Source organism: Triturus cristatus, chromosome 7 (assembly GCF_964204655.1).
Source record: "Triturus cristatus chromosome 7, aTriCri1.1, whole genome shotgun sequence".
Classification (NCBI taxonomy): domain Eukaryota; kingdom Metazoa; phylum Chordata; class Amphibia; order Caudata; family Salamandridae; genus Triturus; species Triturus cristatus.
Genome location: NC_140590.1, coordinates 1,690,857,514 through 1,690,883,142, shown reverse-complemented (window position 1 = coordinate 1,690,883,142; position 25,629 = coordinate 1,690,857,514). Strand labels below are relative to the sequence as shown.

The 25,629-nt window shown below is 45.0% G+C and overlaps 1 protein-coding gene across 2 annotated transcripts in view; it reads right to left on the bottom strand.

Moving 5' to 3' along the window:
* The window catches only part of NECAP1 (NECAP endocytosis associated 1), a 199,751-nt gene that overhangs the window by 83,168 nt on the left and 90,954 nt on the right, over nt 1-25,629 (bottom strand). The window contains exon 6 of one of the 2 annotated variants that reach the window (XM_085619868.1): nt 7,913-8,093. The exons of the other annotated variant lie outside the window; for it this stretch is intronic. Coding sequence (XP_085475994.1) covers nt 7,913-8,093 — 181 coding nt within the window. The remainder of the gene's footprint in view (nt 1-7,912; nt 8,094-25,629) is intronic. 2 annotated transcript variants of the gene reach the window in all.

Sequence of the window (25,629 nt, the reverse complement as noted above, 5' to 3'; positions counted from 1 at the left end):
AACAACAATAAAACGTAGTGAAGTTCCAGGGGCACCCCTCTCAGGCTCACAGAATGTTTCCCTGGGTTTTTCAGGAAAGCCCATTGTTAATGAAGTGTCACAGCCTCTTCCACTTACGATAGGACCTTTGACCCGAACTACAGATTTATTGCTTACTAAATCATGTCCAGAAAACCTGTTAGGAATAAAAACGTTAAAGGCTCTAGGAGCTATAATATGTTGTTCTCCGGAAGGAGTAAGATTGTTTTTACGTGATTTTAAAGGTCACTATGTATCTAGAGACATGGATCCCCGATTACAGACTTTACCGACACGTCTATGGGCACAAGGCCCTACTAATGTTGGTTGCATGAATATTACACCATATCGAGTCACATTAAAGGCAGGAGTGGTGCTACCACGAATGCGACAATACAAGTTACCCCCAGATGCTGTAATGGCTTTACTACAAATCATTGACGAGCTCATTACCCAAGGAGTAGTTGTAGAAACAGACTCCAATGTATGTAATTCACCAATAATACCGATTCTTAAACGAACAGATCCTAAGGCCCCGCCAGTATATCGATTGGTTATTGATCTGCGCGAGTTAAACAAATGCATTGTGCCACAATTCCCTGTGGTCCCAGATATCTCGTCATTACTGACAGCTATTGATTCCGAAGCGACATTCTTTACTGTAATCGATCTCAAGAATGCTTTTTTCAGCGTCCCAATAGATCCGGAAAGCCAATATTTATTCGGATTTAGTTTAAATGGACGTAGCTTTAAATTCTCACGCGCACCTCAAGGATTTACAGAAAGCCCCAGCATCTATAGCCAAGCACTGAAACGAGAACTTGACAGTTTACACATGCCAGTTAACACGGCTCTGCTTCAATACGTCGATGATCTGCTGATCACCGCCCGAAGCGAACCTGAATGTGAAAAAGCATCACTGACAGTTTTACAATTTCTAGCCGAAAAGGGGCACAAGGTGTCCCCTTCTAAGCTGCAATTCTGTGTCCAGCGAGTTATTTATCTTGGACACTCGCTGTCCAAGGAGGGAAGGCAGCTTACACCAGACCGCATTCAGTTAATAGCTAACATGCCAATGCCCAAGACACAAAAGGAGGTGCGGGCTTTCATAGGCCTCACTTCATACTGTAGACAGTGGATCCCGCAATATGCCTTTCTAGCAAAACCACTCATTCAGTTGACAACACAGGAGGCAGCCACATCGACTGTTCTCCCTTGGACTCAGGAACATACACAAGCTTTTGTAAACCTAAAGAAAGCTTTATGTCAAGCACCTGTTTTAGCAACGCCATGTTACAGCAAACAGTTTACACTCTTTGTTACAGAACGCGGAGGTACTGCTTTGTCAGTACTCACACAGGAACAAGCAGGAGCACACAAACCATGTGCTTATTTTTCTAGTACATTAGATCCCGTAGCTCAGGCTTTGCCTGCATGCCTGAAATCAGTAGCAGCGACAGCTTTAGCAATAAGACAAAGCGATGCCATAGTGTTAGGACATCCATTGACAGTTCAAGTACCACACACAGTAGAAGTCCTTGTGAATAGAACGCAAACACAACACTTGACTATAGCACGACTTACAGGGTATGAACTTACATTGTTTCAGCCACATATAGAAATCAGACGCTGTAACACATTGAATCCTGCCACACTTTTGCCAGTAACCGGAACAGACCCACTAGCTCATGACTGTATTGAAGTAATTACTATAACGACGAAACCTAGACAAGACTTGACAGATGTTCCATTGTCAGATCCAGACCTGACATTGTATGTAGATGGTTCATGTATGAGAACAAGTACAGGAGAGTTAGTGGCTGCTTATGCAGTCACAACAGATACTGAAGTCATTGAAACTAATCGTATAAATACTTTGTCAGCTCAAGCCGCAGAGCTTGTCGCTCTGACACAAGCCTGTATTCAAGCCACAAGTAAAAAAGTCAACATATACACTGATTCACGTTATGCATTCGGAGTCGTACATGACTTCGGCGTGCTGTGGCGAGAGAGAGGTTATTTAACTTCCCACGGTGCCCACATTCAGCACGGACCCCTCATTCATGCCTTATTAGATGCAATACATCTACCTACTGCAATATCAATTATGAAATGTAAAGCTCATACGAAAGTTACTGATATCATTTCTCAAGGCAATGATTTAGCCGACAGAACAGCTAAACAGACTGCTCAAACCCAAACATCCGACATGACAAAGACAATAGTCCCGATGCCGACACATTGTATGACAGTTAAAGATCCTACTCTTGACGTAATTGACATACAGACACATGCTACACCAGACGAAATAAAGAAATGGACTGAATTAGGAGGGATCCAAACAGACCAAGGATGGATGATGAAAGAAAAGTCTGTATGGTTCCTTCCTGATTCAATGGTCCAAGTCATTATTAACACTATCCATAGTCCAGCACATCTAGGAGAAAAAGCTATGCTAGACAGCATTCAACACATTTGGTTCAATAAACATTTACGAGCAGCAGCCAAACAAAAAGTCCGTACCTGTATGATCTGTTGCCAGTTCAACCCAGGAAAAAGTGTTCCCGTAGAACAGGGTGGATTTCATCCTCCTGATCACCCTTTTGAAGTCCTCCAGATGGATTATATCCAGATGGAACGATGTCGAGGATTCAAATATGTTCTCGTAGTTGTCTGCGCTCTGTCCCGTTGGACGGAGGCATACCCGGTTTCAGATTACACTGCCCCGACTACTGCCAAACAGTTAGTTCGAGAATTCTTCCCACGCTACGGTTTACCACGTGTTGTCTACTCAGATAACGGCCAGCCGTTCTCATCCGAATTAATGAAACATGTTTCACTTCTGCTAGGATATCAGTGGAAATTCCACTGTGTCCGACACCCCGAGGCAGCAGGTCTCGTAGAAAGACATAATCAGATACTGAAAATCAGACTGTCCAAAATATGCAGAGAGAAAGGGGTCGACTGGATAGTAGCATTACCAGTTGCACTTTTTTACATGAGAATGGTAGCACACTCTAGAACAGGGCTATCCCCGTATGAGGTGATCTTCGGTAGACCACCAAATATGTGGGGGACGCCTATACCACGCAAAATAACTGATATTGACTGTAATATGCTGACAGATTACTTGGCTTCCTTGATGTCTGCACTACAATCTTGTCGTTCACAGGTTGCTGCAGCATTTCCCGACAACACTGAGGTGAAACCCCAACTTGGGTGTCTTCCCCAGGTGGAAGACACCCAAGTTGGTTCTGCTGACCACAAGAACAGCCGTGAAGATCGAGGGCCGCAAGGGTTGGATTCATTCAAGTCATATCAAGAAATTTCATGGACAATACTCGGATATAGACATTGTGCCCTGCACTCCCTCACAGACTGATTCAAAACTTCCTTTGGTGGAAAAAACTGAAAGTGAACTCTACAAAGTTAAGTTGAGGCCGAGGACGTCAGACGGTTTGATTGTTTAAGTCCTCTCCTAGGTGAAGCGGTTGAATCTGTCTCTGACATGTATCCTCTAGACCTGAATCATGAACAGTCGCGAAAAACGATGAAACAACAGGCGTATTGTAAATCACTGCGTAGCCATTGTATAGGGACATTATTAATTTTGTTTTCCTTAAGTCTTTTAATAATTATTACCAGTATGTTGTTGCACATATATTACCCTATTGCCAGAAATGTTCACAATGTTATTGCAGAACATTCTTTTAGTGACTTACCACCGCATGAATTGTCCTATAGACTTGCGCTGCGCAATAACACTTTCATTAGTATGTTACACCATTCCCATCAGACTAGTAATGCAACTAATTGTTGGGTGTGCGGCCGACTCCCTCCCTATCAGAATTATGAAGGAGTCTTGCCTTTCTTTCCACATCCATTTACACGTAATGGCTCCTGTGGGGCATGGTTTAGTTTAATGAATTCCATAGACTCAGAGACCGCAGTTTACCAGGATCAGTGGGTATGGGGAAACCTGAACCTAGTTTTACTCAAAGTCTGTTATCCTGACAAGGAGGGTCGCCCCAAAAGAACAGGAACTGATCTAGAAAATGAAGTATATGGATTAGGTAATTTTACACCTAATCTCATGATTCTAAATGTTGTATCCGAAGTTGAACTAGTCTTACCCACCATGTCAGTATTCCCAGCAAAAGGTGAATTGTGTGTAAGAAAGGTTGGTTCCATACATATGGGCCATAGTAAGTGCACTACTACAGTAGAATTCAGTGATCAAGGCAAATCTTCATTCAGAGCTTATCGCCACTCCTACTTTATATGTGGTCAGACTGCATATATGCGTCTACCTTTAGATTGGGATGGTACCTGCTATATCGCATTCCTTTTGCCACCTGTTTTCCTAGCTCCTCCTGATTATTATAGAAATATTCATTTAGTACACCATAGAGAGCGGAGAGATCTCCCAATTGTCGATTATACTGAGACAGCATGGGACAAGTATGTAGATTTCAATAAAGGCATCTTTCCCTATATAGGTACCGTTACCAATAGTAAGCTGATACGTAGATTAACTAGAACCCTTGAAGCAGTAGTGAATGAAACTATTTCCGCCTTAGGCAATTTAACAGAAGAGCAGTCTGCTATGCGGATTGTTGTGCTTCAAAATCGTCTTGTCCTTGACGTCATCCTGGCTGATAGAGGCGGAGCTTGTAGGGTCATCGGATCAAGCTGCTGCGTATTCATACCAGAAAATTCGCCATCAGTATATAAAGCCATAACTCGCCTTCACAAGATTGTAAGCCAGATACACCAGAACCCAGGCACTTGGACTTGGTCCAGTTGGTTTTGGAATGTGATATCAGCCTGGGGATGGAGAGTTCTGTCCTTCCTAGGTATTGGCCTTCTCATACTATTCAGTTGCTGTCTATGTCTACAATATGGACCAGCGATTTGTGGTCTGTGTGCCACATCGTGTATTCCACCACCAAGATTTCATTCAAGATCCCGGAAGAAGAAAGAAGAACAAATGATGCTATATGAACAGATCAATGGATTAATGAAGATTGATATCTCTTAACGGGCAAGTAGGGGACAAGGAGGGAATGTGGAAATATGGATTTTTCTGGTCAGTTATGTCCCCTATCTTGGACCCCAACGGTTCTATGTACATGTCACAAGTACATGTATGTTCCCTCCAGTTCCAGTTATGAAGACGCAAATACATGTGCGTCCACCGTCAACATGTCCTCTGTCAGATCCGCCATGAATAGGCCGGATATTCCATTCCTAAGTACAAAAGGCCACCGGCTTTGTATGGCTCACTTATGCCATTTTACAGTCCAGGCAAGTAGGCCCTGATTCTGTCATCAAAACTCCTCTTGCCTTCTGCCTCTGAAAGCTCCAGTCTGAGCCTGCATCTGTGACCATGAACTCTGTCTCATTCTCTGCGCGGCTCACGAAGCCTGACATCAGCCTATTCTCTGCCAAGAACTGTATTTCACCTTCGAGTTATCTGCTTCCCCCTCAGCCGATGCATTCCTGCCTAGTAGTTTAAGTAAACATTCTTCCAGCTACCAAGCAAAGGGCCCGGCTTCTCTGTCTTAATGCAAGTAATTCATAGCCCTGTTACTATGGAAGATTCCTGCCCTCACATTTAGTGTAGACACTTAGACGCTTGTACACGCACACACAGTCAGTATAGAATAGATTCTGTCCGAGAGTCCTTCTTTATGGATAACACAGTTCTTTAAACATAGGATGTTAGATATGATTTGGGATTAGGTTGACTTGACCCCTCAGACTTCTCGTCTCCACATGTAGAGCTAAATGTCAAGTCCCCTTCACCCCCTAGTTACACGTCAATTACACGTCATGCTGCTGCGCGCGCATCTATGCCAAGTATTATCTTATAGATCCACCTATATATGATCTCGTAACCAATTATGTTCCTTTTTTCTCCTAGTTCCACCCATTTTCGGTTACGTAGACAATTCGTCATTTTCCTTATCAATTGTTACGCCTATTGCATTTGCTTCATTGTAATGTATGTATTATAAAAGCCATTTCATGTCAATAATGTGTGTGCTTCACTTCCTGAACCTTCGTGGTGACGGAACATTGGGAGCAACCGATTATAATCGAGTTAATGGAATAAAGCCCATTCCGAACCTCTAATACCACGGATTCTGCCTCTCATTTTACTGAGCTATTTTATTATGTTTCTGTATCAAATTCAGTCCCGGTAAAGGAGAAATATTTACCACATATGTATACTTGAAAATAAAAAAGGAGCTGGGGAAACTCATCTCCCTGGACTTACAAACTGCGCCCAAAAGCGTGGATCGCAACATCTTCGCTCCCACTTCCAGGCAGCCGAAGTTCAACAAAGCTGCTTGGCTTACTTCTCCCTCTTTTCCAGCACACTCCAAAGTATAGCCTTCTTTTCAACTGAAATCCCCCCCCCTAATTCTCTTTTGGTGTTACTATGGGGACGATTTCCAAATCCTGTCTTGGCAGCCCTATATTTGATACCAGTTGCCAAATAAAATTCAACTTAGTATGACATCTGTCTATCTTTTCACTAAAGCCCTCAACTAAATTCTGCAAAATTCACTAGAGGTTCTACAGAGGAAGATTCAAAAGGGACAAAGTCATGGAACTTCCTTCAGACTCCGATATTAAATAATTTCAGGCCTTCTGCAAACCTATCCAAGAGATTGCGTTGGTAGCCTACATTTGAAGCTATATAAGATATAAAATACAACCACAGTAATTAAATTACAGATTTTCATGAAGTAGAGGGTTTGTTATCCCATTTTGCCCACTCCAGTCCCTGTCAACACCTACATGGTCTTATCTTTTAAATGCAATGTCCTGAGGATCGTGCTAAGTCTCAATTTCGACTATCTCCAATCAATAGGTGTACTGCTCCATCCATTATTCTAATACCCTTTAGACAACCTGACATGCTTACTCAGAGGTACAGACTTGCACAATCTCCAGCTTGACAACCACATAGGAACTTCTAATGCCCTCTCTGTTTCTCAAAGGAAGTTACACCCAAACCACTTTATTGGTCTACTTTTTCAATTAAATCTCACCTTTTACTTCACTTTGTTTCGTTTACTTTTAAACTAATCTCTATTCCATGCTGGCTACCCATTTTGTCAGTGATTGAGAAAGGAAGACAGGCACAATTAATAACGATCCTGAGACATTCAACACTAAACGTGCTTTGGAGGTTGGCATACTTGCGATTTGTTCGAATGCTTAGCATCTCAGGCATCAAGTAATATTTGTACTGCCTCCTTCCAGCTTAGGGACAGACACTCAGAGCGTGACAAAGGCTGCTGCGAGTTCATTCGGGAGCATGGACTGTCATAACTCTTACTGAGGTGTAGGAGAGATCAAGGAGCAGGAAGGACTGTCCGGAGTCTAGAAAGGACAAAGCGCTGTGGTGGATGTTGACCGCATGGGAAGAACCTTAGGTTGTCAAAGCGGTGGCAGGAACTGTAGGATGGACTGTCATAAGGGGCTACAGATAATACAGTTTTGATCTTTGTCGGAAAGCAGATGAAAATGCAAAAGAAACCTTGGAGTGTAAGGGGAACAAGAAGGAGACTGAGTGGGACCCTGACAGAATGGCAATATCGATTCCAGAATATCACAAGTGTACAGGAGCTTTTGGGAGCATGTAGGGTGAAGCTGGAGTGTGGTCAGTTTATTTTTTGGTATGCCTGAGTGGGCACAGAGCCTTGATGCAAGCACAGGAATAACAACAGATATTCCCAATTGCTGCTGTGGGTCCAGGAGGACTATGTTTTGGGGCTTCTGGGAACAGAGAAGGGATGATGGAATGCCAAGAGGGTTGCTCATGTCTGGGTACTGCTTGCTTCCTAGCATAATATGGCTCCGAACACAATGTGGTTACCTGCATCTCCATCATCGTTCGATGTCTGCAGGGGTGGTGGGGTCACATGGTTGGCAATTGCTGTGGATGGCTGTGATGGTGGAGGGGGGCCAATCTTGCATCCTGGAGGTGGCGGGAGCAAACCAACTGCCCCAATCCCAGAAGGACGAGCCTTGGAAGACCCTTCTTTCTTCTTTATGTTCTGGAAGAAGAGAAGGTGGCAGAGGTGGAGGGGTGAGTGGTTAACAAATGTAACGCGATCTATGGTGCTTGGCACGCATTGAAAAACAGTGGGTAAACTGTTGTGTGAGCAATAAGACATACAGAAATAGAAATACTAGCATAATCTTGGCTGTTATCGTCTCCCCTCAGAAGTTGCAGCACTACCGACATACCTCACTTCTGCCGTACCTGATCTTACATTTTTCTAGTATGTACCTGTCCACATGCAAAAATGTTTCTATTTTCCCTCTTTGAACCCTCAATTAGTGCATACACCTGCTGTCTTTTGATCTGCTCTCCACCCAAGTTCCAATAATGTCACAAATGTATTTAAAGAACACTAATCTAGTTAATAAAGCAATCAGACAGGGTGATGTTTTGGACAGCTGTTCTGTCATCAGGGAGAGAGACATCACTTGTCGAGTCAAAGAGTTGTTTTTAGGCAGCTTACATGTTTCTCGTGATGCAAATTCTGAAGATAATCTTAAAGTGAAAAACGAGCCATTAGGATTAGTCAACAGTTGTGAGAAAAAGCTGCAGAGTTTGATTAAGGAGAGCAAATACTACACTCATTGCTTACTTAGTTTTGATTTCATGCCTCTTTCACAAAACTACACTTCTTGCCTCTTTACCTCCCTCTTGCAAGTAATTGTCATCCCCGATTTCTTCCTTAGTTATTGTTTCCCCCATCTTGCTCTTCCTCTTACTTTCTTTTTTCTGCTTTGCTCTGGGTCACAGACAGATGATGGAAACTGGGTCTTGGTCATGAGAATTGGCACAGATACTTTGAAATAAAATCTACTAGGTGTTTGTAAGGAATATGCTACTTACCAGTATGCATCTGTTCTTGGCATGTAGAGCTGCAGAGTTGTACACTTAGCATAGGTCGCCATCTGGTGTTGGGCCCGGATGTTTGCAGTTTGTTTTTCTTCTTGGACAGTCTTTGGAAGTCACGAGTTTGGTGACTCCTCCTTCGGTCCGTACTGCGCATGGGCTTCGGCTCCATCCTCAGATTGTTTTTCGCCAACAGGGAAATGATGGAGCGTAGTAATAACAGTGAGAAACCCATGTGTTGTATCTAAATAAGATGTACTGGAACGGATACAGGTAGCCGGGGAGGCGGGTGGGCGTGTACAACTCTGCAGCTCTACATGCCAAGAACAGATGCATACTGGTAAGTAGCATATTCCGTTCGAGGCATATGAGCTGCAGATTGTACACTTAGCATAGATTATATAGCAGTACCCAACCTTAGCGGCGACCACCGGTATCCGTTGCAGCTGTTTGAAAAAGTGTCTTTAGTACAGCCTGGCTCACCCTAGCTTGCTGCTTGGAATGCACATCTACACAGTAGTGTTTTGTGAAGGTGTGCGGTGTAGACCATGTGGCTGCCTTGCAGATGTCATCTAAGGGTATATTCCCTAGAAAAGCCATAGAAGCCCCTAACTTTCTTGTAGAGTGGGCTTTAGGGGGAACAGATAATGTTCTTTGCCTTTTGATAGCAAATTTGTATGCATTTTACAATCCACCTAGCTATCCCTGATTTTGAAATGGGGTTGCCTTTATGTGGTGGAGAGAAGGAAACGAACAATTGTTTAGTCTTCCTGAAGGGTTGCGTTCTTTGTATGTAGTATAGTAACGCCCTTTTTACATCAAGTGTGTGTAAGGCCCTTTCTGCAACAGATTGGGGTTGCGAAAAGAAGACAGGTAATTCCACTGATTGATTGAGGTGGAAGGGGGAAATGACTTTGGGCAGAAACTTCGGATTTGTGCGAAGTATGACCTTGCTGTGATGCATTTGTATGTAGGGTTCCTGTATGGTGAACGCTTGTATTTCACCAACCCTTCTAAGGGAAGTGATAGCTACAAGGAAAGCTGTTTTCCAGGTGAGAAACTGTAGCTCACATTTGTGCATTGGTTCGAAGGGCGGACCCATTAGTCGTGTAAGAACTAAATTTAGATTCCATACAGGGGAAGGTGGTGCCCTGGGAGGAATTACTCGTTTAAGGCCTTCCATGAAGGCTTTAATAGCGGGCACTCTGAAGAGTGATAAATGCTGCCTGTTTTGTAGATAAGCAGCGATCGCTGCTAGGTGTAGGCGTATGGATGAATATGCCAGGTTACACCTGTGAAGATGGAGCAGATAGCATATGATGTGCTGTATGGATGCATCTAGGGGGTTGATTGTATTGTTACGGCAGTAAATTACAAATCTTTTCCACTTTGCGGCATAGCATGCTCTAGTGGTAGGACGTCTGGCTTCCATGATGATGTTCATGCAATCAGGGGGAAGGTTAAGGTATCCGAATTCTAAGATTTCAGGAGCCAGATCGCCAGGTTGAGCTGAGCTGGGTCCGGGTGCCTGATTTCTCCATGGTTCTGGGTTAGGAGGCATGGGGAAAGGTGCAGTTTTTGATGTGGTACCACTGATAGTTGTAGTAGCGTGGTGTACCACGGCTGCCTGGCCCACGTTGGAGCTACCAGAATGAGTGTGAGGGAGTGCTGTTGTAGCTTCCTGACCACTAATGGAATTAGTGGGAGAGGTGGAAAGGCGTATGCAAATCTGCCTGACCAGTTCATCCATATCGCATTGCCCTTGGACAATGGGTGTGGGTATCTGGCGGCGAAGCTTGGGCATTTTTTGTTTTCGTGGGTGGCGAAGAGGTCTATTTGAGGATGCCCCCACTGTTTGAAGAATGGGTGAAGAACTTGTGGATGCAGTTCCCATTCGTGTAGTTGTTGCGTTTGTCTGCTGAGCAGATCTGCTATGGTGTTTTGTACTCCTGGAACGTGCTGTGCCAGGAGAAAGATGTTTTGGGGAATTGCCCATCTCCATATGCTCTGGGCTAAGCGGGAGAGCTGGGGAGAGTGTGTCCCCCCCTGTTTTTGTATATAATACATCGCAGTCATGTTGTCTGTGCGAATGAGGACTGCTTTGCCCGAAATTTGTTTTTGGAAAGATTTTAGGGCTAGAAAGATCGCCAAGAGCTCCAGATGGTTGATGTGGAGCGATTTTTGCTGTGGCGTCCATAGACCTTGCATTGTGAGGTGTAGGAGGTGCGCTCCCCAGCCGGAGAGCGATGCGTCCGCTGTTAGAATCACCTGAGGAACCGGGTCCAGGAACGGCCGCCCTTTGGAAAGGTTTGTGGTGTTCCACCACTGCAGAGAGTGATGTGTGCGGCCGTCCACCAACACCAGATCCGTCAGCTGACCCTGGGCCTGGTTCCACTGTTGTGCTAGGCACTCTTGAAGTGGACGCATGTGGAGTCTTGCATGGGGCACTATAAATATGCAAGACGCCATCATTCCTATGAGCTTCATGAACACTCTTGCTGGAAGAGAGTGTTGGGGAAGGAATGTTTTGCGTAAGGCTTGAATGCTTGTGATTCTGGCTGAGTTTGGATAGGCAATACCTTTGGAGGTGTCTATAGTGGCCCCGAGATATTGCTTTGTGTGAGATGGTATGAGGTGGGACTTTTGGTAGTTCACCGTGAAGCCTAGCTGGTGGAGCAGTTGGATGGTGCTGTTTGTATGTTGCACACATTGGTGGTAGGACGTGGCTTTTATCAGCCAGTCGTCTAAGTAAGGGAAGACGTGAATGTGTTGACGTCTGAGGTGTGCTGCTACTACTGCTAGGCATTTGGTAAACACTCGTGGTGCAGTGGTGACCCCGAAGGGGAGAACCGTGAATTGGTAATGTTGCCCGTCCACCACGAACCTGAGGTATTTCCTGTGAGAGGGGTGTATTGGAATGTGAAAGTATGCGTCTTTCAGATCCAAGGTTGTGAGAAAGTCTCCCTGGCAGAGGAGTGGGAGGACTTGTTGTAGAGTGACCATGTGAAAATGGTCTGAATGTATGTAGGCATTTAGAGGCCGGAGGTCCAGAATGGGTCTGAGGGTCTCGTCTTTCTTTGGTATTAAGAAATATAGAGAGTAGACCCCTAGATTTCGTTGGTTGACGGGGACCTGCTCTATAGCGTGTTTTTGCAGGAGTGAGAGTACCTCTTGTTTGAGCAGTGTGGAATGTTCTTGAGACATTGGACGGTGCCTTGGTGGGATATTGGGTGGGGTAGATGTTAGCTCTAGACAGTACCCTGACCGAATGATTTGGGTCACCCATTTGTCCGATGTTATGGACTCCCATACGTGGATAAAGTTTTGTAGTCTGCCCCCGACCGGAGTGGAATGGTCTGGGGGGAGCGGAGGGGAGTCATTGTGCGGGGGGGGGGTGGCAGAACGGGTGTTGTTGGTTTTGCCCCTGCCCTTATTGTTGTTACCCCTGTAACCACCTCTCTGATTGCCCTTTGAAAAGGTATTTTGAGGAGGGGACTTGTAGGAGGTAGAGGCGTTATCGGTGGAGGAGCCTCTGCCTGTGCCACGAAAGGACGAGCGTCGAAAGGAACGTTTGGAGGCTTGTGTTTGGAGTGCCCCCATAGACTTTGCTGTGTCTGTGTCTTTCTTCATCTTTTCGAGCGCTTCGTCTACCTTTGGCCCAAAGAGTGTTTCCTGGTCAAAGGGGTGATTGAGTATGGATGCCTGGACTTCAGGCTTGAACCCTGAGATCCTGAGCCAGGCGTGGCGACGAAGCAGGACACTGGTATTTATGGCCCTAGAAGCAGTGTCGGCTGCATCGAGGGCACACTTAATGGAGGTGTTTGTAATTAGTTTACCCTCCTGTATCAGGTCATGAGCCTTGTGCTTGTATTTTTCTGGAAGGTGCTGCATAAGAGCCTCTAGTTCGTCATAGTGTGCTCTATCATATCGCGCAAGCAGTGCTTGTGTGTTTGCAATGCGCCACATGTTCGCAGCTTGGGAGGCGGTGCGTTTACCAGACGCGTCCAGAAGTTTAGATTCTTTGTCTGGCGGTGGGGCATCTCCTGAGGATTGGGAGTTAGCCCGCTTTCTAGCTGTGGAGACAACTAGGGAATCTAGGGGAGCAGGGCCCTTGATGTAAGCAGGGTCTGTGGGTGCCGCCTTGTACTTCTTCTCTATTCTAGGGTTCAGTACTCTGGCTCTGACAGGGTCTTTGAACACCTCTGTAGCGTGCTTGGTGACACCCTTAAGCATGGGTAAAATGGAAGTAGATTTGTCTTGTATATCAAATGTATCCAGTAGGAAGTCTTCTTCTACTGGTTCACTGTGCATGTCCACCCCATGGTAGTGTGCTGCTCTCTGCACTAAATGATGAAACCCTAAGGAGTCCTCTGGAGGAGACGGCCTTGATGGGTATAGGTCGTCCTGAGGTACATTGGGTATATCAGGGTTATTGTAATCCTCCCATGGATCTGGGGTCCCTGGTGGAGTGGGATCCATTGGGGCGTCCGCCGGGTAATTGTCCGGATCCCCATTATCCGGATCTGGGGATGGGGCCGGATCGTAGTGAGGTAAAGGTGGCGGAGACCTGTGAGGTGGAGGGGGTGGAGGAGGTGGAGGGGGTAGGGGAGGCGGTGGTGGGGAGGGCACTCTGAGGGGAGAAGTAGCAGAGTCCTTCCTTTTGGGTGGAGGAGGAGGAGCCGGAGCATCAAGGCGTCTTTTCTTGGTAGTTAAAGTCAAAAGCCCAGTCTTTGGATCTTTGGACAAAGTCTTTTGTAAAGGGTCTGGTGTAAACAGAGCCAATGGTGTCGAGTCGTCTGTCGGCACCGGTGATTTCGGAACCGGGGGTTTCGATGGTCTGTGTGCGCCATGCTTTTTTGAGGTCTCCGGGTGTTTCGGCGTCGAATTGTGGAAATATGGATTTTTCTGGTCAGTTATGTCCCCTATCTTGGACCCCAACGGTTCTATGTGCATGTTACAAGTACATGTATGTTCCCTCCAGTTCCAGTTATGAAGACGCAAATACATGTGCGTCCACCGTCAACATGTCCTCTTTCAGATCCGCCATGAATGGGCTGGATATTCGATTCCTAAGTACGAAAGGCCACCGACTTTATATGGCTTAGTTACTCCATTTTTGCAGTTCAGGCGAGTAGGCCCTGATTCTGCCATCAAGCCTTTCCCTGCTTTCTGCCTCTGACAGCTCCAGTCTGAGCTCGCATCTGTATCCATGAACTTTGTCCTACTCCCTGTGCGGCTAACGGTGCCTGCCTCGGCCGGTCTGCCTGCCTGCCAAAAACTGTATTTCACCTTCAAGTTATCTGTTTCGCTCCTCAGCCGATGCATTCCTGTCTAGTAGTTTAAGTAAACATTTCCTTCAGCTACTGAGCAAAGGGCCCGGCTTCTCTGTCCTCATGCAAGTAATTCATAGCCCCGTTACCATGGAAGGTTTCTGCCCCTTGCATCTCATGTAGACACTTAGACACTTAGACGCTTGTGCACGCACACACAGTCAGTATAGAATAGATTTTGTCCAAGAGTCCTTCCTTTGTGGATAACATAGTTCTTTAAACATAGGATGTTAGATATGATTTGGGATTAGGTTGACTTGACCCCCCAGACTTCTTGTCTCCACATGTAGAGCTAAATGTCAAGTCCCCTTCACCCCCTAGTTGCACGTCAATCACACGTCATGCTGCTGCGTGCGCATCTCTGCCAAGTATTTCTGCTGACTTTGCGAAATTATTTCATAGATCCACCCTGTGTGACATCACAACCAATGACGTTCCTTTGTTACGCTCAATCACGCCCATTCTCATTACGCATGTATAATGTTATCTTCCTTATCAATTGTTACGCCTCCTGCATTTGTTTCATTGTAATGTCTGTTCTATAAAAATGATGACTTGTCAATAAAGTGTTGTACTTCACTTCCTGAACCCCCGTGGTGATGGAACTTGGAGGCCACGATTCGAATCGTCCATTGGAATAAAGCCCATTCTGAACCTCTTATACCACGGATTCTGCCTCTTATTTTACTGAGCTATTTTATTAAGATTCTGTATCAAATTAAGTCCCGGTAATTAAATTATTTACCACATGAATGGCGCCCGAACAGGGACACTTTCTCATCTCACGCGCCGGTGGTGCGTTGCAGGCCCGGTCTCCTGCCACAGCTGGACGGACAACAACGCGTACCAGCAGGATTTCCTGTATCTCCCTCCGGTCAAGCGGGGGCGACTGAGGCTGCGATCAACACCCAGACGAGGCGGTGAGAAGTGCGAAGTATCCCAACCAGAGCCTAGCTGAGAGAGCAAGATCCGAGGTATACAGAGGCCCACCAAGTTCCGAAGTTTCCGATGTTCCGAAGTTTCGGGTCGAGTCCAGTTCAGTTCAGTTCCGTTCCGAGGCCTTCCGTTCCGAGCTACCCGGTGAGTACCATTGCTGGGGAGGCGTTCTGACGTGCACAGAGGTTGTGCCGGTCAAGACGGATTTGGGTACACAAATCCGGTCTGCACTGTTTCAGCAGTGTATATGTACTGTTTAGCAGTATATCGAGTATGTCTAGTATATGAAGTCAGAATTATCTAGTTAGTATCGAGTATTATGCTTAGTGAACGGCCATCATTGTTGTTCATTAAATGTTAAATGTTAAATGTTTTAAATACGTTCTGCATAGTGTGGTATGAATGACTGTTCATTATTGTGCTTTTGAATTAAGTGTGTTTAAGAATAAGTATCAGATCAGTTGTCAGTATGCCGCTCTTTTCGAAATTAAGACAGATCACAACTAGAAAAGGGGTACTCGAAGAAGCTGTTCCTATTCCTCCTAGGGACACTCCAGGGCACTTTATGTATCACAAACATGGCTTAGACGCCATATTATTTCTTGATTTATGGGTGGACTACACCAAGGAATTACCAGAAAGTCAGAGGTGGCCCGCAGCTGGGACCTGGGATGCAGAGTGCATCATGAAAGTAGAAGAGTTATGGAAAAGGAGAGCTAGACAGTCACAGAAAGACGCCATTGAATTATGGCGTAAAGAATCGTATAGACGTACAGAAAAAGCACGTAGACAGGAAGAGAAAAGTAAGGAAAATTCAAATAAAATTCGAGAAAATCTGTTAATTGAAGAAGGTACACGAGTAAAATCAGAACAAGTAGATAGACAAAGAAATGCCCTTATGAATGGTATGTATCCCCTTCTGGCCGAAGGATTACCTAAGGCTACTCCGGAGATACCAAAAGACTTGCCACCCCCATTGTTTCCAATAAAAGCACATCCAAAGGGGCATCCCAGAACCGCAGAAGATGTTTTTCTTTCCTCATATTTAGATGACGCAGCTCCCGAGTATGCTAACCCTGCACCACATAGACCGTCTGCTGGGGGGGTTCAACGTCAAGACCATGTGTCTGTACCTTTGCAACAACAAATTCCGACACAAGTTCCGGCAAGCGCATCTGTCTCTACATCTGTTCCCACGGCCGTTTCTACAGCTGTGTCCACACCTATAGTTGCTGTATCACGATCAACGAATCCTTTCGCGCCCAGTACCCCAGATGGGGCTACCGGAGGTGCTACCAGCGTGTATTCTACGCCACCCAGAATAAATAAACTTACTTTTCAAGAATCAGCACATCCACGTACGCCCAAACTTATAAATACTCGCACACTTAAGGAACTTCTAGTAGATTGTAGATATGACCCTGTGCCCGGCAAAGAGGACGAAATGGTCCTGGCATCATTACGTATCAGACGAGCTGCGATGTCCCTAGGGAAGCTACCAGGAATGACTAAACATCTAGATAATATATATCATTTTGTCCAAACAGGGCGAGATTCTGAATGTATTAACAGAGCTATGGAATACCAGAAAGTGGAAATACAGGGGGAACTGTTACGTTTCCTCATAAATTGTGTGATCAGAAATCAAGACCGACCGGGGGTAAACCCGGAAGTAATGCAAATTCTTACGAGATGGAGCCAGAATATATCAGACGGGAAACATGATAAGCAAACATGTATAGTAGCCATGTGCCGAAAGATCCGTAAAGAAATAGAACGAATACATGAAGAGAGATTGGAAGTAGACCAGTTTGAACAAAACGAAGAGGGAGAATTAGAATTTCCCGCAAGACAGTCAGAAACTATAGCCTATGTAGGTAGAGGAAGATCTTGTAGTAATACTAGATGTTTTACTGATCCGACACGTCCGATATGTCCAGATAATAACAGAACTTATCCAACACCTATAATAAATATAAGGTCTCCCGAACATTCGTTCCAAGCCGCTGACAAAGTACTCCGAGAACGAAGGGGTTATCACCTACTCGATTCTATGGATGAACAAGAATTAGCCAGATCAGCCGTTCATTGGGCTGACAGTCCCGGAAAATATGGTGATGAAACAGTAGCACACACGTTTTTGAACCTCAGCCCAGATGAACAGCGTTTAGCTGGGATTTATATGATTCAACAACTTCTTATATTATACAAAAACGAACATTCCGATCCTGGTCCTTTACCAGATATATTGACTAAATTACTCACGAATAGATGGAGAGGTTCAGGTACTAAGTTAATTAGAGAAATACTAGAATCCAGAAAGCAGTACATTCTCTTTGTATGCCCAGAACATGTCTCACTGCCCATCAAGGAAAGAACGCCGTATTACATAGATAGACAGAATCCCTTGCGAGAAGTGCACCCAATAAAAGGCGAAGACAATCAGTTTAAACGCGTATTTGTATATACGCCCATATCTAAAATAGAATTGTTAGAAATGAAGAAAGTGGTACCCAGTCATGACAAAGACCCAGCGGGTTTTCACCGAGAAATTAAAGACATGTTACTCATGGGAGAGTATACCTATCCCGACATTATGACAATATTAAAGGTATTAATGCCTGCTGGCATTTATGAGAAACTCAAGGAAAAAGAGTGGGAGGTAGGAGACCAAAAGATAGACTGGACAGCATTAGAAAATGAAGAAAGGGCCCGAGGTCCAGGTTCGGGGCTTGGGGATAAAACTAAAGCACTACCAGGTTTACTAGTACAGGTACTGCCACGTTTATTAACCACGAAAAAGGAAGACTGGGGTGCAATCTCAGCCTGTAAGCAAAAACAAGATGAAGACACTAGTGATTTCTATGCCCGATTCGAGAAATGTTTTGGTATAAATAGTGGCATAAAAGCAAGTAGTGAGTCATATCCACATCTGTTTGTGACAAAATTAGTTGAAAATTCCTTGCCCCAAGTGAAGAATAGAGTATTGAAATTCGAAAGTACCTGGCAAGGTAACACCCCGTCACAAATGTTACAGTATCATCACAATAGAATAAGAGAAGAACAAGAACATGAACAAAGACGTATGAAAGACACAAAAATGAAAATGTTAGTCTCCCAGACAGTTCCAACTGACGGTCACAAAAAGGGTGTGACACATTCCGGAGATTCAGCAGTTCCTGTAAAAGGGACATGCAATTATTGTAAACAGGCAGGTCATTATGTACACGATTGTCCAGTCCTGAAACGTAATATCGCCATAGGTATTGCAAAGGAAAGGCCACGGCCACTCAGACAGGATCAGAATGAACAAGGAGCACTGCAGCATGCGCAGTCCATGCCAGCTCCGCAACAGTCCATGCCAGCTCCGCAACAGTCTATACAGTTTGTGCCAGCGGCACCAGCGCTGCCTGTTGCTGCCACACAAACCACGACACGACAAATGTATCAGACCGCACAGTATGAATATCCTGAGTATCAACGATACGCATGAACAAGCCTAGAGAGGGAAGTTGACTTACCCCTTATCGAGGTCCCTGTAGACCAAGAAGGACCTTATGTACATAGTGAACTATTAGGCCAAGATAGAACATTTTTACTTGATACAGGGGCAAGTCGAACAACTATAAAACGTAGTGAAGTTCCGGAGGCACCCCTCTCAGGCTCACAGAATATTTCCCTTGGTTTTTCAGGAAAACCTATTGTTAATGAAGTATCACAGCCTCTTCCACTTACGATCGGACCCTTGACCCGAACTACAGATTTATTGCTTACTAAATCATGTCCAGAAAACTTGTTAGGTATAAAAACATTGAAAGCTCTAGGAGCGATAATATGTTGTTCTCCGGAAGGAGTGAGATTGTTTTTGCGTGATTTTAAAGGTCACTATGTATCCCGAGACATGGATCCCCGACTGCAGACTTTACCCACACATTTATGGGCACAAGGCCCTGCAGATGTTGGTTGCATGAACATTACACCATATCGAGTTACACTAAAGGCAGGAGTGGTACTACCACGAATACGACAATACAAGTTACCACCAGATGCTGTAGTGGCTTTACTGCAAATCATTGACGAGCTCATTGCCCAAGGAGTGGTTGTGGAAACCGACTCCAATGTAAGTAATTCCCCGATAATTCCGATTCTTAAACGAACCGATCCAAAGGCCCCGCCAGTATATCGATTGGTTATTGATCTGCGCGAATTAAACAAATGCATTGTGCCACAATTCCCTGTGGTCCCCGATATCTCGTCATTACTGACAGCCATTGATTCGAACGCAACATTCTTTACTGTAATTGATCTCAAGAATGCCTTTTTCAGCGTCCCAATAGATCCGGAGAGCCAATACTTGTTCGGATTTAGTTTAAATGGACGAAGTTTTAAATTCACACGCGCACCTCAAGGATTTACAGAAAGCCCCAGCATCTATAGCCAAGCACTGAAACGAGAACTTGACAGTATCCACATGCCAGTCAACACTGCACTACTTCAATATGTCGATGATCTGCTGATCACCGCCCGAAGCGAACCTGAATGTGAAAAAGCATCACTGACGGTTTTACAATTTCTAGCCGAAAAGGGGCACAAGGTGTCCCCTTCTAAGCTGCAATTCTGTGTCCAGCGAGTTGTTTATCTTGGTCACTCGCTGTCCAAGGAGGGAAGGCAGCTTACACCCGACCGCATTCAGTTAATTGCTAACATGCCAATACCCAAGACACAAAAGGAGGTGCGGGCTTTTATAGGCCTCACTTCATATTGTAGGCAGTGGATCCCTCAATATGCATTTTTAGCAAAACCACTCATTCAGTTGACAACACAGGAGGCGGCCACATCGACTGTCCTCCCTTGGACTCAGGAACACACACTAGCTTTTGAAAGCTTAAAGAAAGCTCTATGCCAAGCACCTGTTTTAGCAACACCATGTTACAGAAAACATTTTACACTCTTTGTTACAGAACGAGAAGGTACTGCCTTGTCCGTACTCACTCAGGAACAAGCAGGATCACACAAACCATGTGCCTATTTCTCTAGTACATTAGATCCCGTAGCCCAGGCTTTGCCTGTGTGCCTGAAATCAGTGGCAGCAACAGCTTTAGCAATAAGACAAAGCGATGCCATAGTGTTAGGACATCCATTGACAGTACAAGTACCGCATGCAGTAGAGGTTCTTGTGAACCGAACGCAAACACAACACTTGACCATAGCAAGACTTACAGGGTACGAACTAACATTGTTTCAGCCACACATAGAAATCAGACGCTGTAATACATTGAATCCTGCCACACTTTTACCTGTAATCGGAACAGACCCACTAGCTCATGATTGTATTGAAGTTATTACAATAACGACGAAACCCAGACAAGACTTGACAGATGTCCCATTGTTAGATCCAGACCTGACGTTGTATGTAGATGGTTCATGTATGAGAACAAGTACAGGAGATTTAGTGGCCGCATATGCAGTCACAACAGATACTGAAGTCATTGAAACAAACTGTATAAATACCTTGTCAGCTCAAGCAGCAGAGCTTATTGCTCTGACACAAGCCTGTATCCAAGCCACAAATAAGAAAGTCAACATATACACTGACTCACGTTATGCATTCGGAGTTGTACATGACTTCGGCGTGCTGTGGCGAGAGAGAGGTTATTTAACTTCTCACGGTGCCCACATTCAGCACGGATCCCTCATTCATGCTCTGTTAGATGCAATACATTTACCCACTGCAATATCGATTATGAAATGCAAAGCTCATACGAAAGTTACTGATATCATTTCTCAAGGCAATGATCTAGCTGACAGAACAGCTAAACAGACTGCTCAAACTCAAACATCCGACATGACAAAGACAATAGTCCCGACACCAACATATTGCATGATGGTTAAGGATCCCGCTCTTGACGTAATCGACATACAGACACATGCTACACCAGACGAAATAAAGAAATGGACGGAATTAGGAGGGATCCAAACGGACCAGGGATGGATGACGAAGGAGAAATCTGTATGGTTTCTTCCTGACTCTATGGTCCAAGCTATCATAAATACAATACACAGTCCAGCGCATCTAGGAGAGAAAGCTATGCTAGACAGCATTCAACATATTTGGTTCAACAAACATTTACGAGCAGCAGCGAAGCAAAAAGTCCGTACCTGTATGATATGTTGTCAGTTTAACCCAGGTAAAAGCATCCCCGTAGAGCAGGGTGGATTTCAGCCTCCTGATCACCCTTTTGAAGTCCTCCAGATGGATTATATCCGGATGGAACGATGTCGAGGATTCAAATATGTTCTCGTAGTTGTCTGCGCTCTTTCCCGCTGGACCGAAGCTTACCCAGTATCAGATTACACTGCCCCGACCACTGCCAAGCAGCTAGTTCGAGAATTCTTCCCACGGTACGGTTTACCACGTGTTGTCTATTCAGATAACGGCCAGCCGTTCTCATCCGAACTGATGAAACATGTTTCACTTCTGCTAGGATATCAGTGGAAGTTTCATTGTGTCCGACACCCCGAGGCAGCAGGTCTCGTGGAACGACATAATCAAACTTTGAAAATCAGATTGTCCATAATATGTAGAGAGAAAGGTGTTGACTGGGTAGTAGCTTTACCAGTTGCACTCTTTTACATGAGAATGGTAGCACACTCTCGAACAGGGCTATCCCCTTATGAGGTGATCTTTGGAAGACCACCGAATATGTGGGGGACGCCTATACCCCGTAAAATAACTGATGTTGACTGTAATATGCTGACAGATTACTTGGCTTCCTTGATGTCTGCACTACAATCTTGTCGTTCACAGGTAGCTGCAGCCTTTCCTGACAACACTGAGGTGAAACCCCATGACGTAGTTCCGGGGGATCTAGTTTTAGTGAGGAACTTTGATCGGAAGACTCAGCTGGATCCTAGGTGGAAGTCGCCGCAATTGGTCCTGCTCACCACAAGGACAGCCGTGAAGATCGAGGGCAGAAAAGGCTGGGTACATTCAAGTCATATCAAGAAATTTCATGGACTACCATCGGATGTAAATACCACACCTCGTGTGTCTTCACCCATTGACTCAAAACTTCCTTTGGTTGAATCAAGTAATCACGAACAATATAAACTGAAACTCAGGTCTAACCAGTCAGGCAATTTGATTGTTTAAGTCCTCTCCAAGGTGAAGCGGTTGAATTTGTCTCTGACATGTATCCCTTAGACCTGAATAGAGGAAAAACCCGAAAAATGTTGAAACGACATGCGTACTGTAAATCACTGCGTAGTCATTGCACAGTGACGTTATTAATTTTGTTTTTCTTGAGTCTTATAATAATCACTGCAAGTATATTGTTGCACATATATTATCCTATTTCTAAACATGTCTATAATGTTACTGCTGAACATTCCTTTAGTGACCTACCCCCGCATGAATTGTCCTATAGATTTGCGCTGCGCAATAACACTTTCATTAGTATGTTACATCATTCCCATCAGACTAGTAATGCTACCAATTGTTGGATATGTGGTCGACTCCCTCCCTATCAGAATTATAAGGGAGTTCTGCCCCTCTTTCCATATCCGTTTACACACAATGGCTCCTGTGGAGCATGGTTTAGTTTAATTAATTCCCTAGATTCAAATTCTGCAGTTTATCAAGACAACTGGGTATGGGGAAATTTGAACTTAGTTTTACTTAAAGTCTGCTACCCTAACAAGGAGGGTCGTCACAAGAGAACAGGAACTGATCTAGAAAATGAAGTATATGGATTAGGTAATTTTACACTTAATCTCATGATCCTGAATGTCGAATCCGAAGTTGCACCAATTTTGCCTGCCATGTCAGTGTTCCCAGCTAAGGGTGAATTGTGTGTAAGAAAGAATGGTTCCATACATATGGGCCATAGTAGATGCACTACTGTAATAGAATTCAGTGATCAAGGCAAGTCTTCGTTTAGAGCTTCTCGCCATTCCTACTTTGTATGTGGTCAGACTGCATATATACGTTTGCCTCTAGATTGGGATGGTACCTGCTACATTGCATTCCTTTTGCCACCTGTTTTCCTAGCTCCTCCTGATTACCACAGAAATATTCATTTAGTACACAATAGAGAACGGAGAGATCTCCCAATTGTCGATTACACTGAGACGACATGGGAAAAGTATGTAGATTTTAATAAAGGGCTCTTTCCCTATATAGGTACAGTTACCAATAGTAAGCTAATACGTAGATTAACTAGGACTCTTGAAGCCGTAGTGAATGAAACTATTTCCGCCCTAGGCAACTTGACAGAGGAGCAGTCTGCGATGAGGATTGTTGTTCTTCAAAATCGTCTTGTCCTTGACGTCATCCTGGCCGATAGGGGCGGAGCTTGTAGGGTCATCGGATCAAGCTGCTGCGTATTCATACCAGAAAATTCGCCATCTGTATATAAAGCTATAACCCGCCTTCATAAGATTGTGAGCCAGATACACCAGAATCCAGGCACTTGGACTTGGTCCGGGTGGTTTTGGAGCGTGTTATCAGCCTGGGGATGGAGAGTTCTATCCTTCCTAGGTATTGGCCTTCTTATACTATTCAGTTGCTGCCTATGCCTGCAATGTGGACCAGCGATTTGTGGTCTGTGTGCCACATTGTGTATTCCACATCAAGATTTTCATTCAAGATCCCGGAAGAAGAAAGAAGAACAAATGATGCTATATGAACAGATCGATGGATTAATGAAGATTGATATCTCTTGACGGGCAAGTAGGGGACAAGGAGGGAATGTGGAAATATGGATTTTTCTGGTCAGTTATGTCCCCTATCTTGGACCCCAACGGTTCTATGTGCATGTTACAAGTACATGTATGTTCCCTCCAGTTCCAGTTATGAAGACGCAAATACATGTGCGTCCACCGTCAACATGTCCTCTTTCAGATCCGCCATGAATGGGCTGGATATTCGATTCCTAAGTACGAAAGGCCACCGACTTTATATGGCTTAGTTACTCCATTTTTGCAGTTCAGGCGAGTAGGCCCTGATTCTGCCATCAAGCCTTTCCCTGCTTTCTGCCTCTGACAGCTCCAGTCTGAGCTCGCATCTGTATCCATGAACTTTGTCCTACTCCCTGTGCGGCTAACGGTGCCTGCCTCGGCCGGTCTGCCTGCCTGCCAAAAACTGTATTTCACCTTCAAGTTATCTGTTTCGCTCCTCAGCCGATGCATTCCTGTCTAGTAGTTTAAGTAAACATTTCCTTCAGCTACTGAGCAAAGGGCCCGGCTTCTCTGTCCTCATGCAAGTAATTCATAGCCCCGTTACCATGGAAGGTTTCTGCCCCTTGCATCTCATGTAGACACTTAGACACTTAGACGCTTGTGCACGCACACACAGTCAGTATAGAATAGATTTTGTCCAAGAGTCCTTCCTTTGTGGATAACATAGTTCTTTAAACATAGGATGTTAGATATGATTTGGGATTAGGTTGACTTGACCCCCCAGACTTCTTGTCTCCACATGTAGAGCTAAATGTCAAGTCCCCTTCACCCCCTAGTTGCACGTCAATCACACGTCATGCTGCTGCGTGCGCATCTCTGCCAAGTATTTCTGCTGACTTTGCGAAATTATTTCATAGATCCACCCTGTGTGACATCACAACCAATGACGTTCCTTTGTTACGCTCAATCACGCCCATTCTCATTACGCATGTATAATGTTATCTTCCTTATCAATTGTTACGCCTCCTGCATTTGTTTCATTGTAATGTCTGTTCTATAAAAATGATGACTTGTCAATAAAGTGTTGTACTTCACTTCCTGAACCCCCGTGGTGATGGAACTTGGAGGCCACGATTCGAATCGTCCATTGGAATAAAGCCCATTCTGAACCTCTTATACCGCGGATTCTGCCTCTTATTTTACTGAGCTATTTTATTAAGATTCTGTATCAAATTAAGTCCCGGTAATTAAATTATTTACCACAGAATGATGTTTCGGCGCCGGAGCGTCGGTGCCGACAGATTTATGTTTGTGTTTGGTCGGCACCGAGTGTCCAGGCTTCGGCACCGGTGGTTTCGGAGTCGAGCTGGATTTTGCAGTCTTCGGTGCCGGATGCTGTTTTTCGGCACCGGGTGTCGGCTGGCTCGATCCCGAGCTGCCATGAGACTTTGGGGGCTTCGACACCGGGCCCGAAGGTGGGGTGATCGAAGTTTTGGTTTTGGTTTTGCCCAGGCCGGCAGGCGAGGGAGTAACCTGAGTCTCTTTGGTTTTCGGCGCGGGGGTGGGAGGGGGCATAGTACTCACGGCCCGCTGCGCTGGTGTAACGTCCTCGACGTCGGAGTCGTCGGCCTCGGAAGCGCTGACGACGTCTTCCTCCTGCTCGGTGTGTGTTTGCCCCGAAGCTTCGGCGTCGTCTCCGACGATGTCCGGTGGAGCTGCAGAGGATGAGTGCGCCAT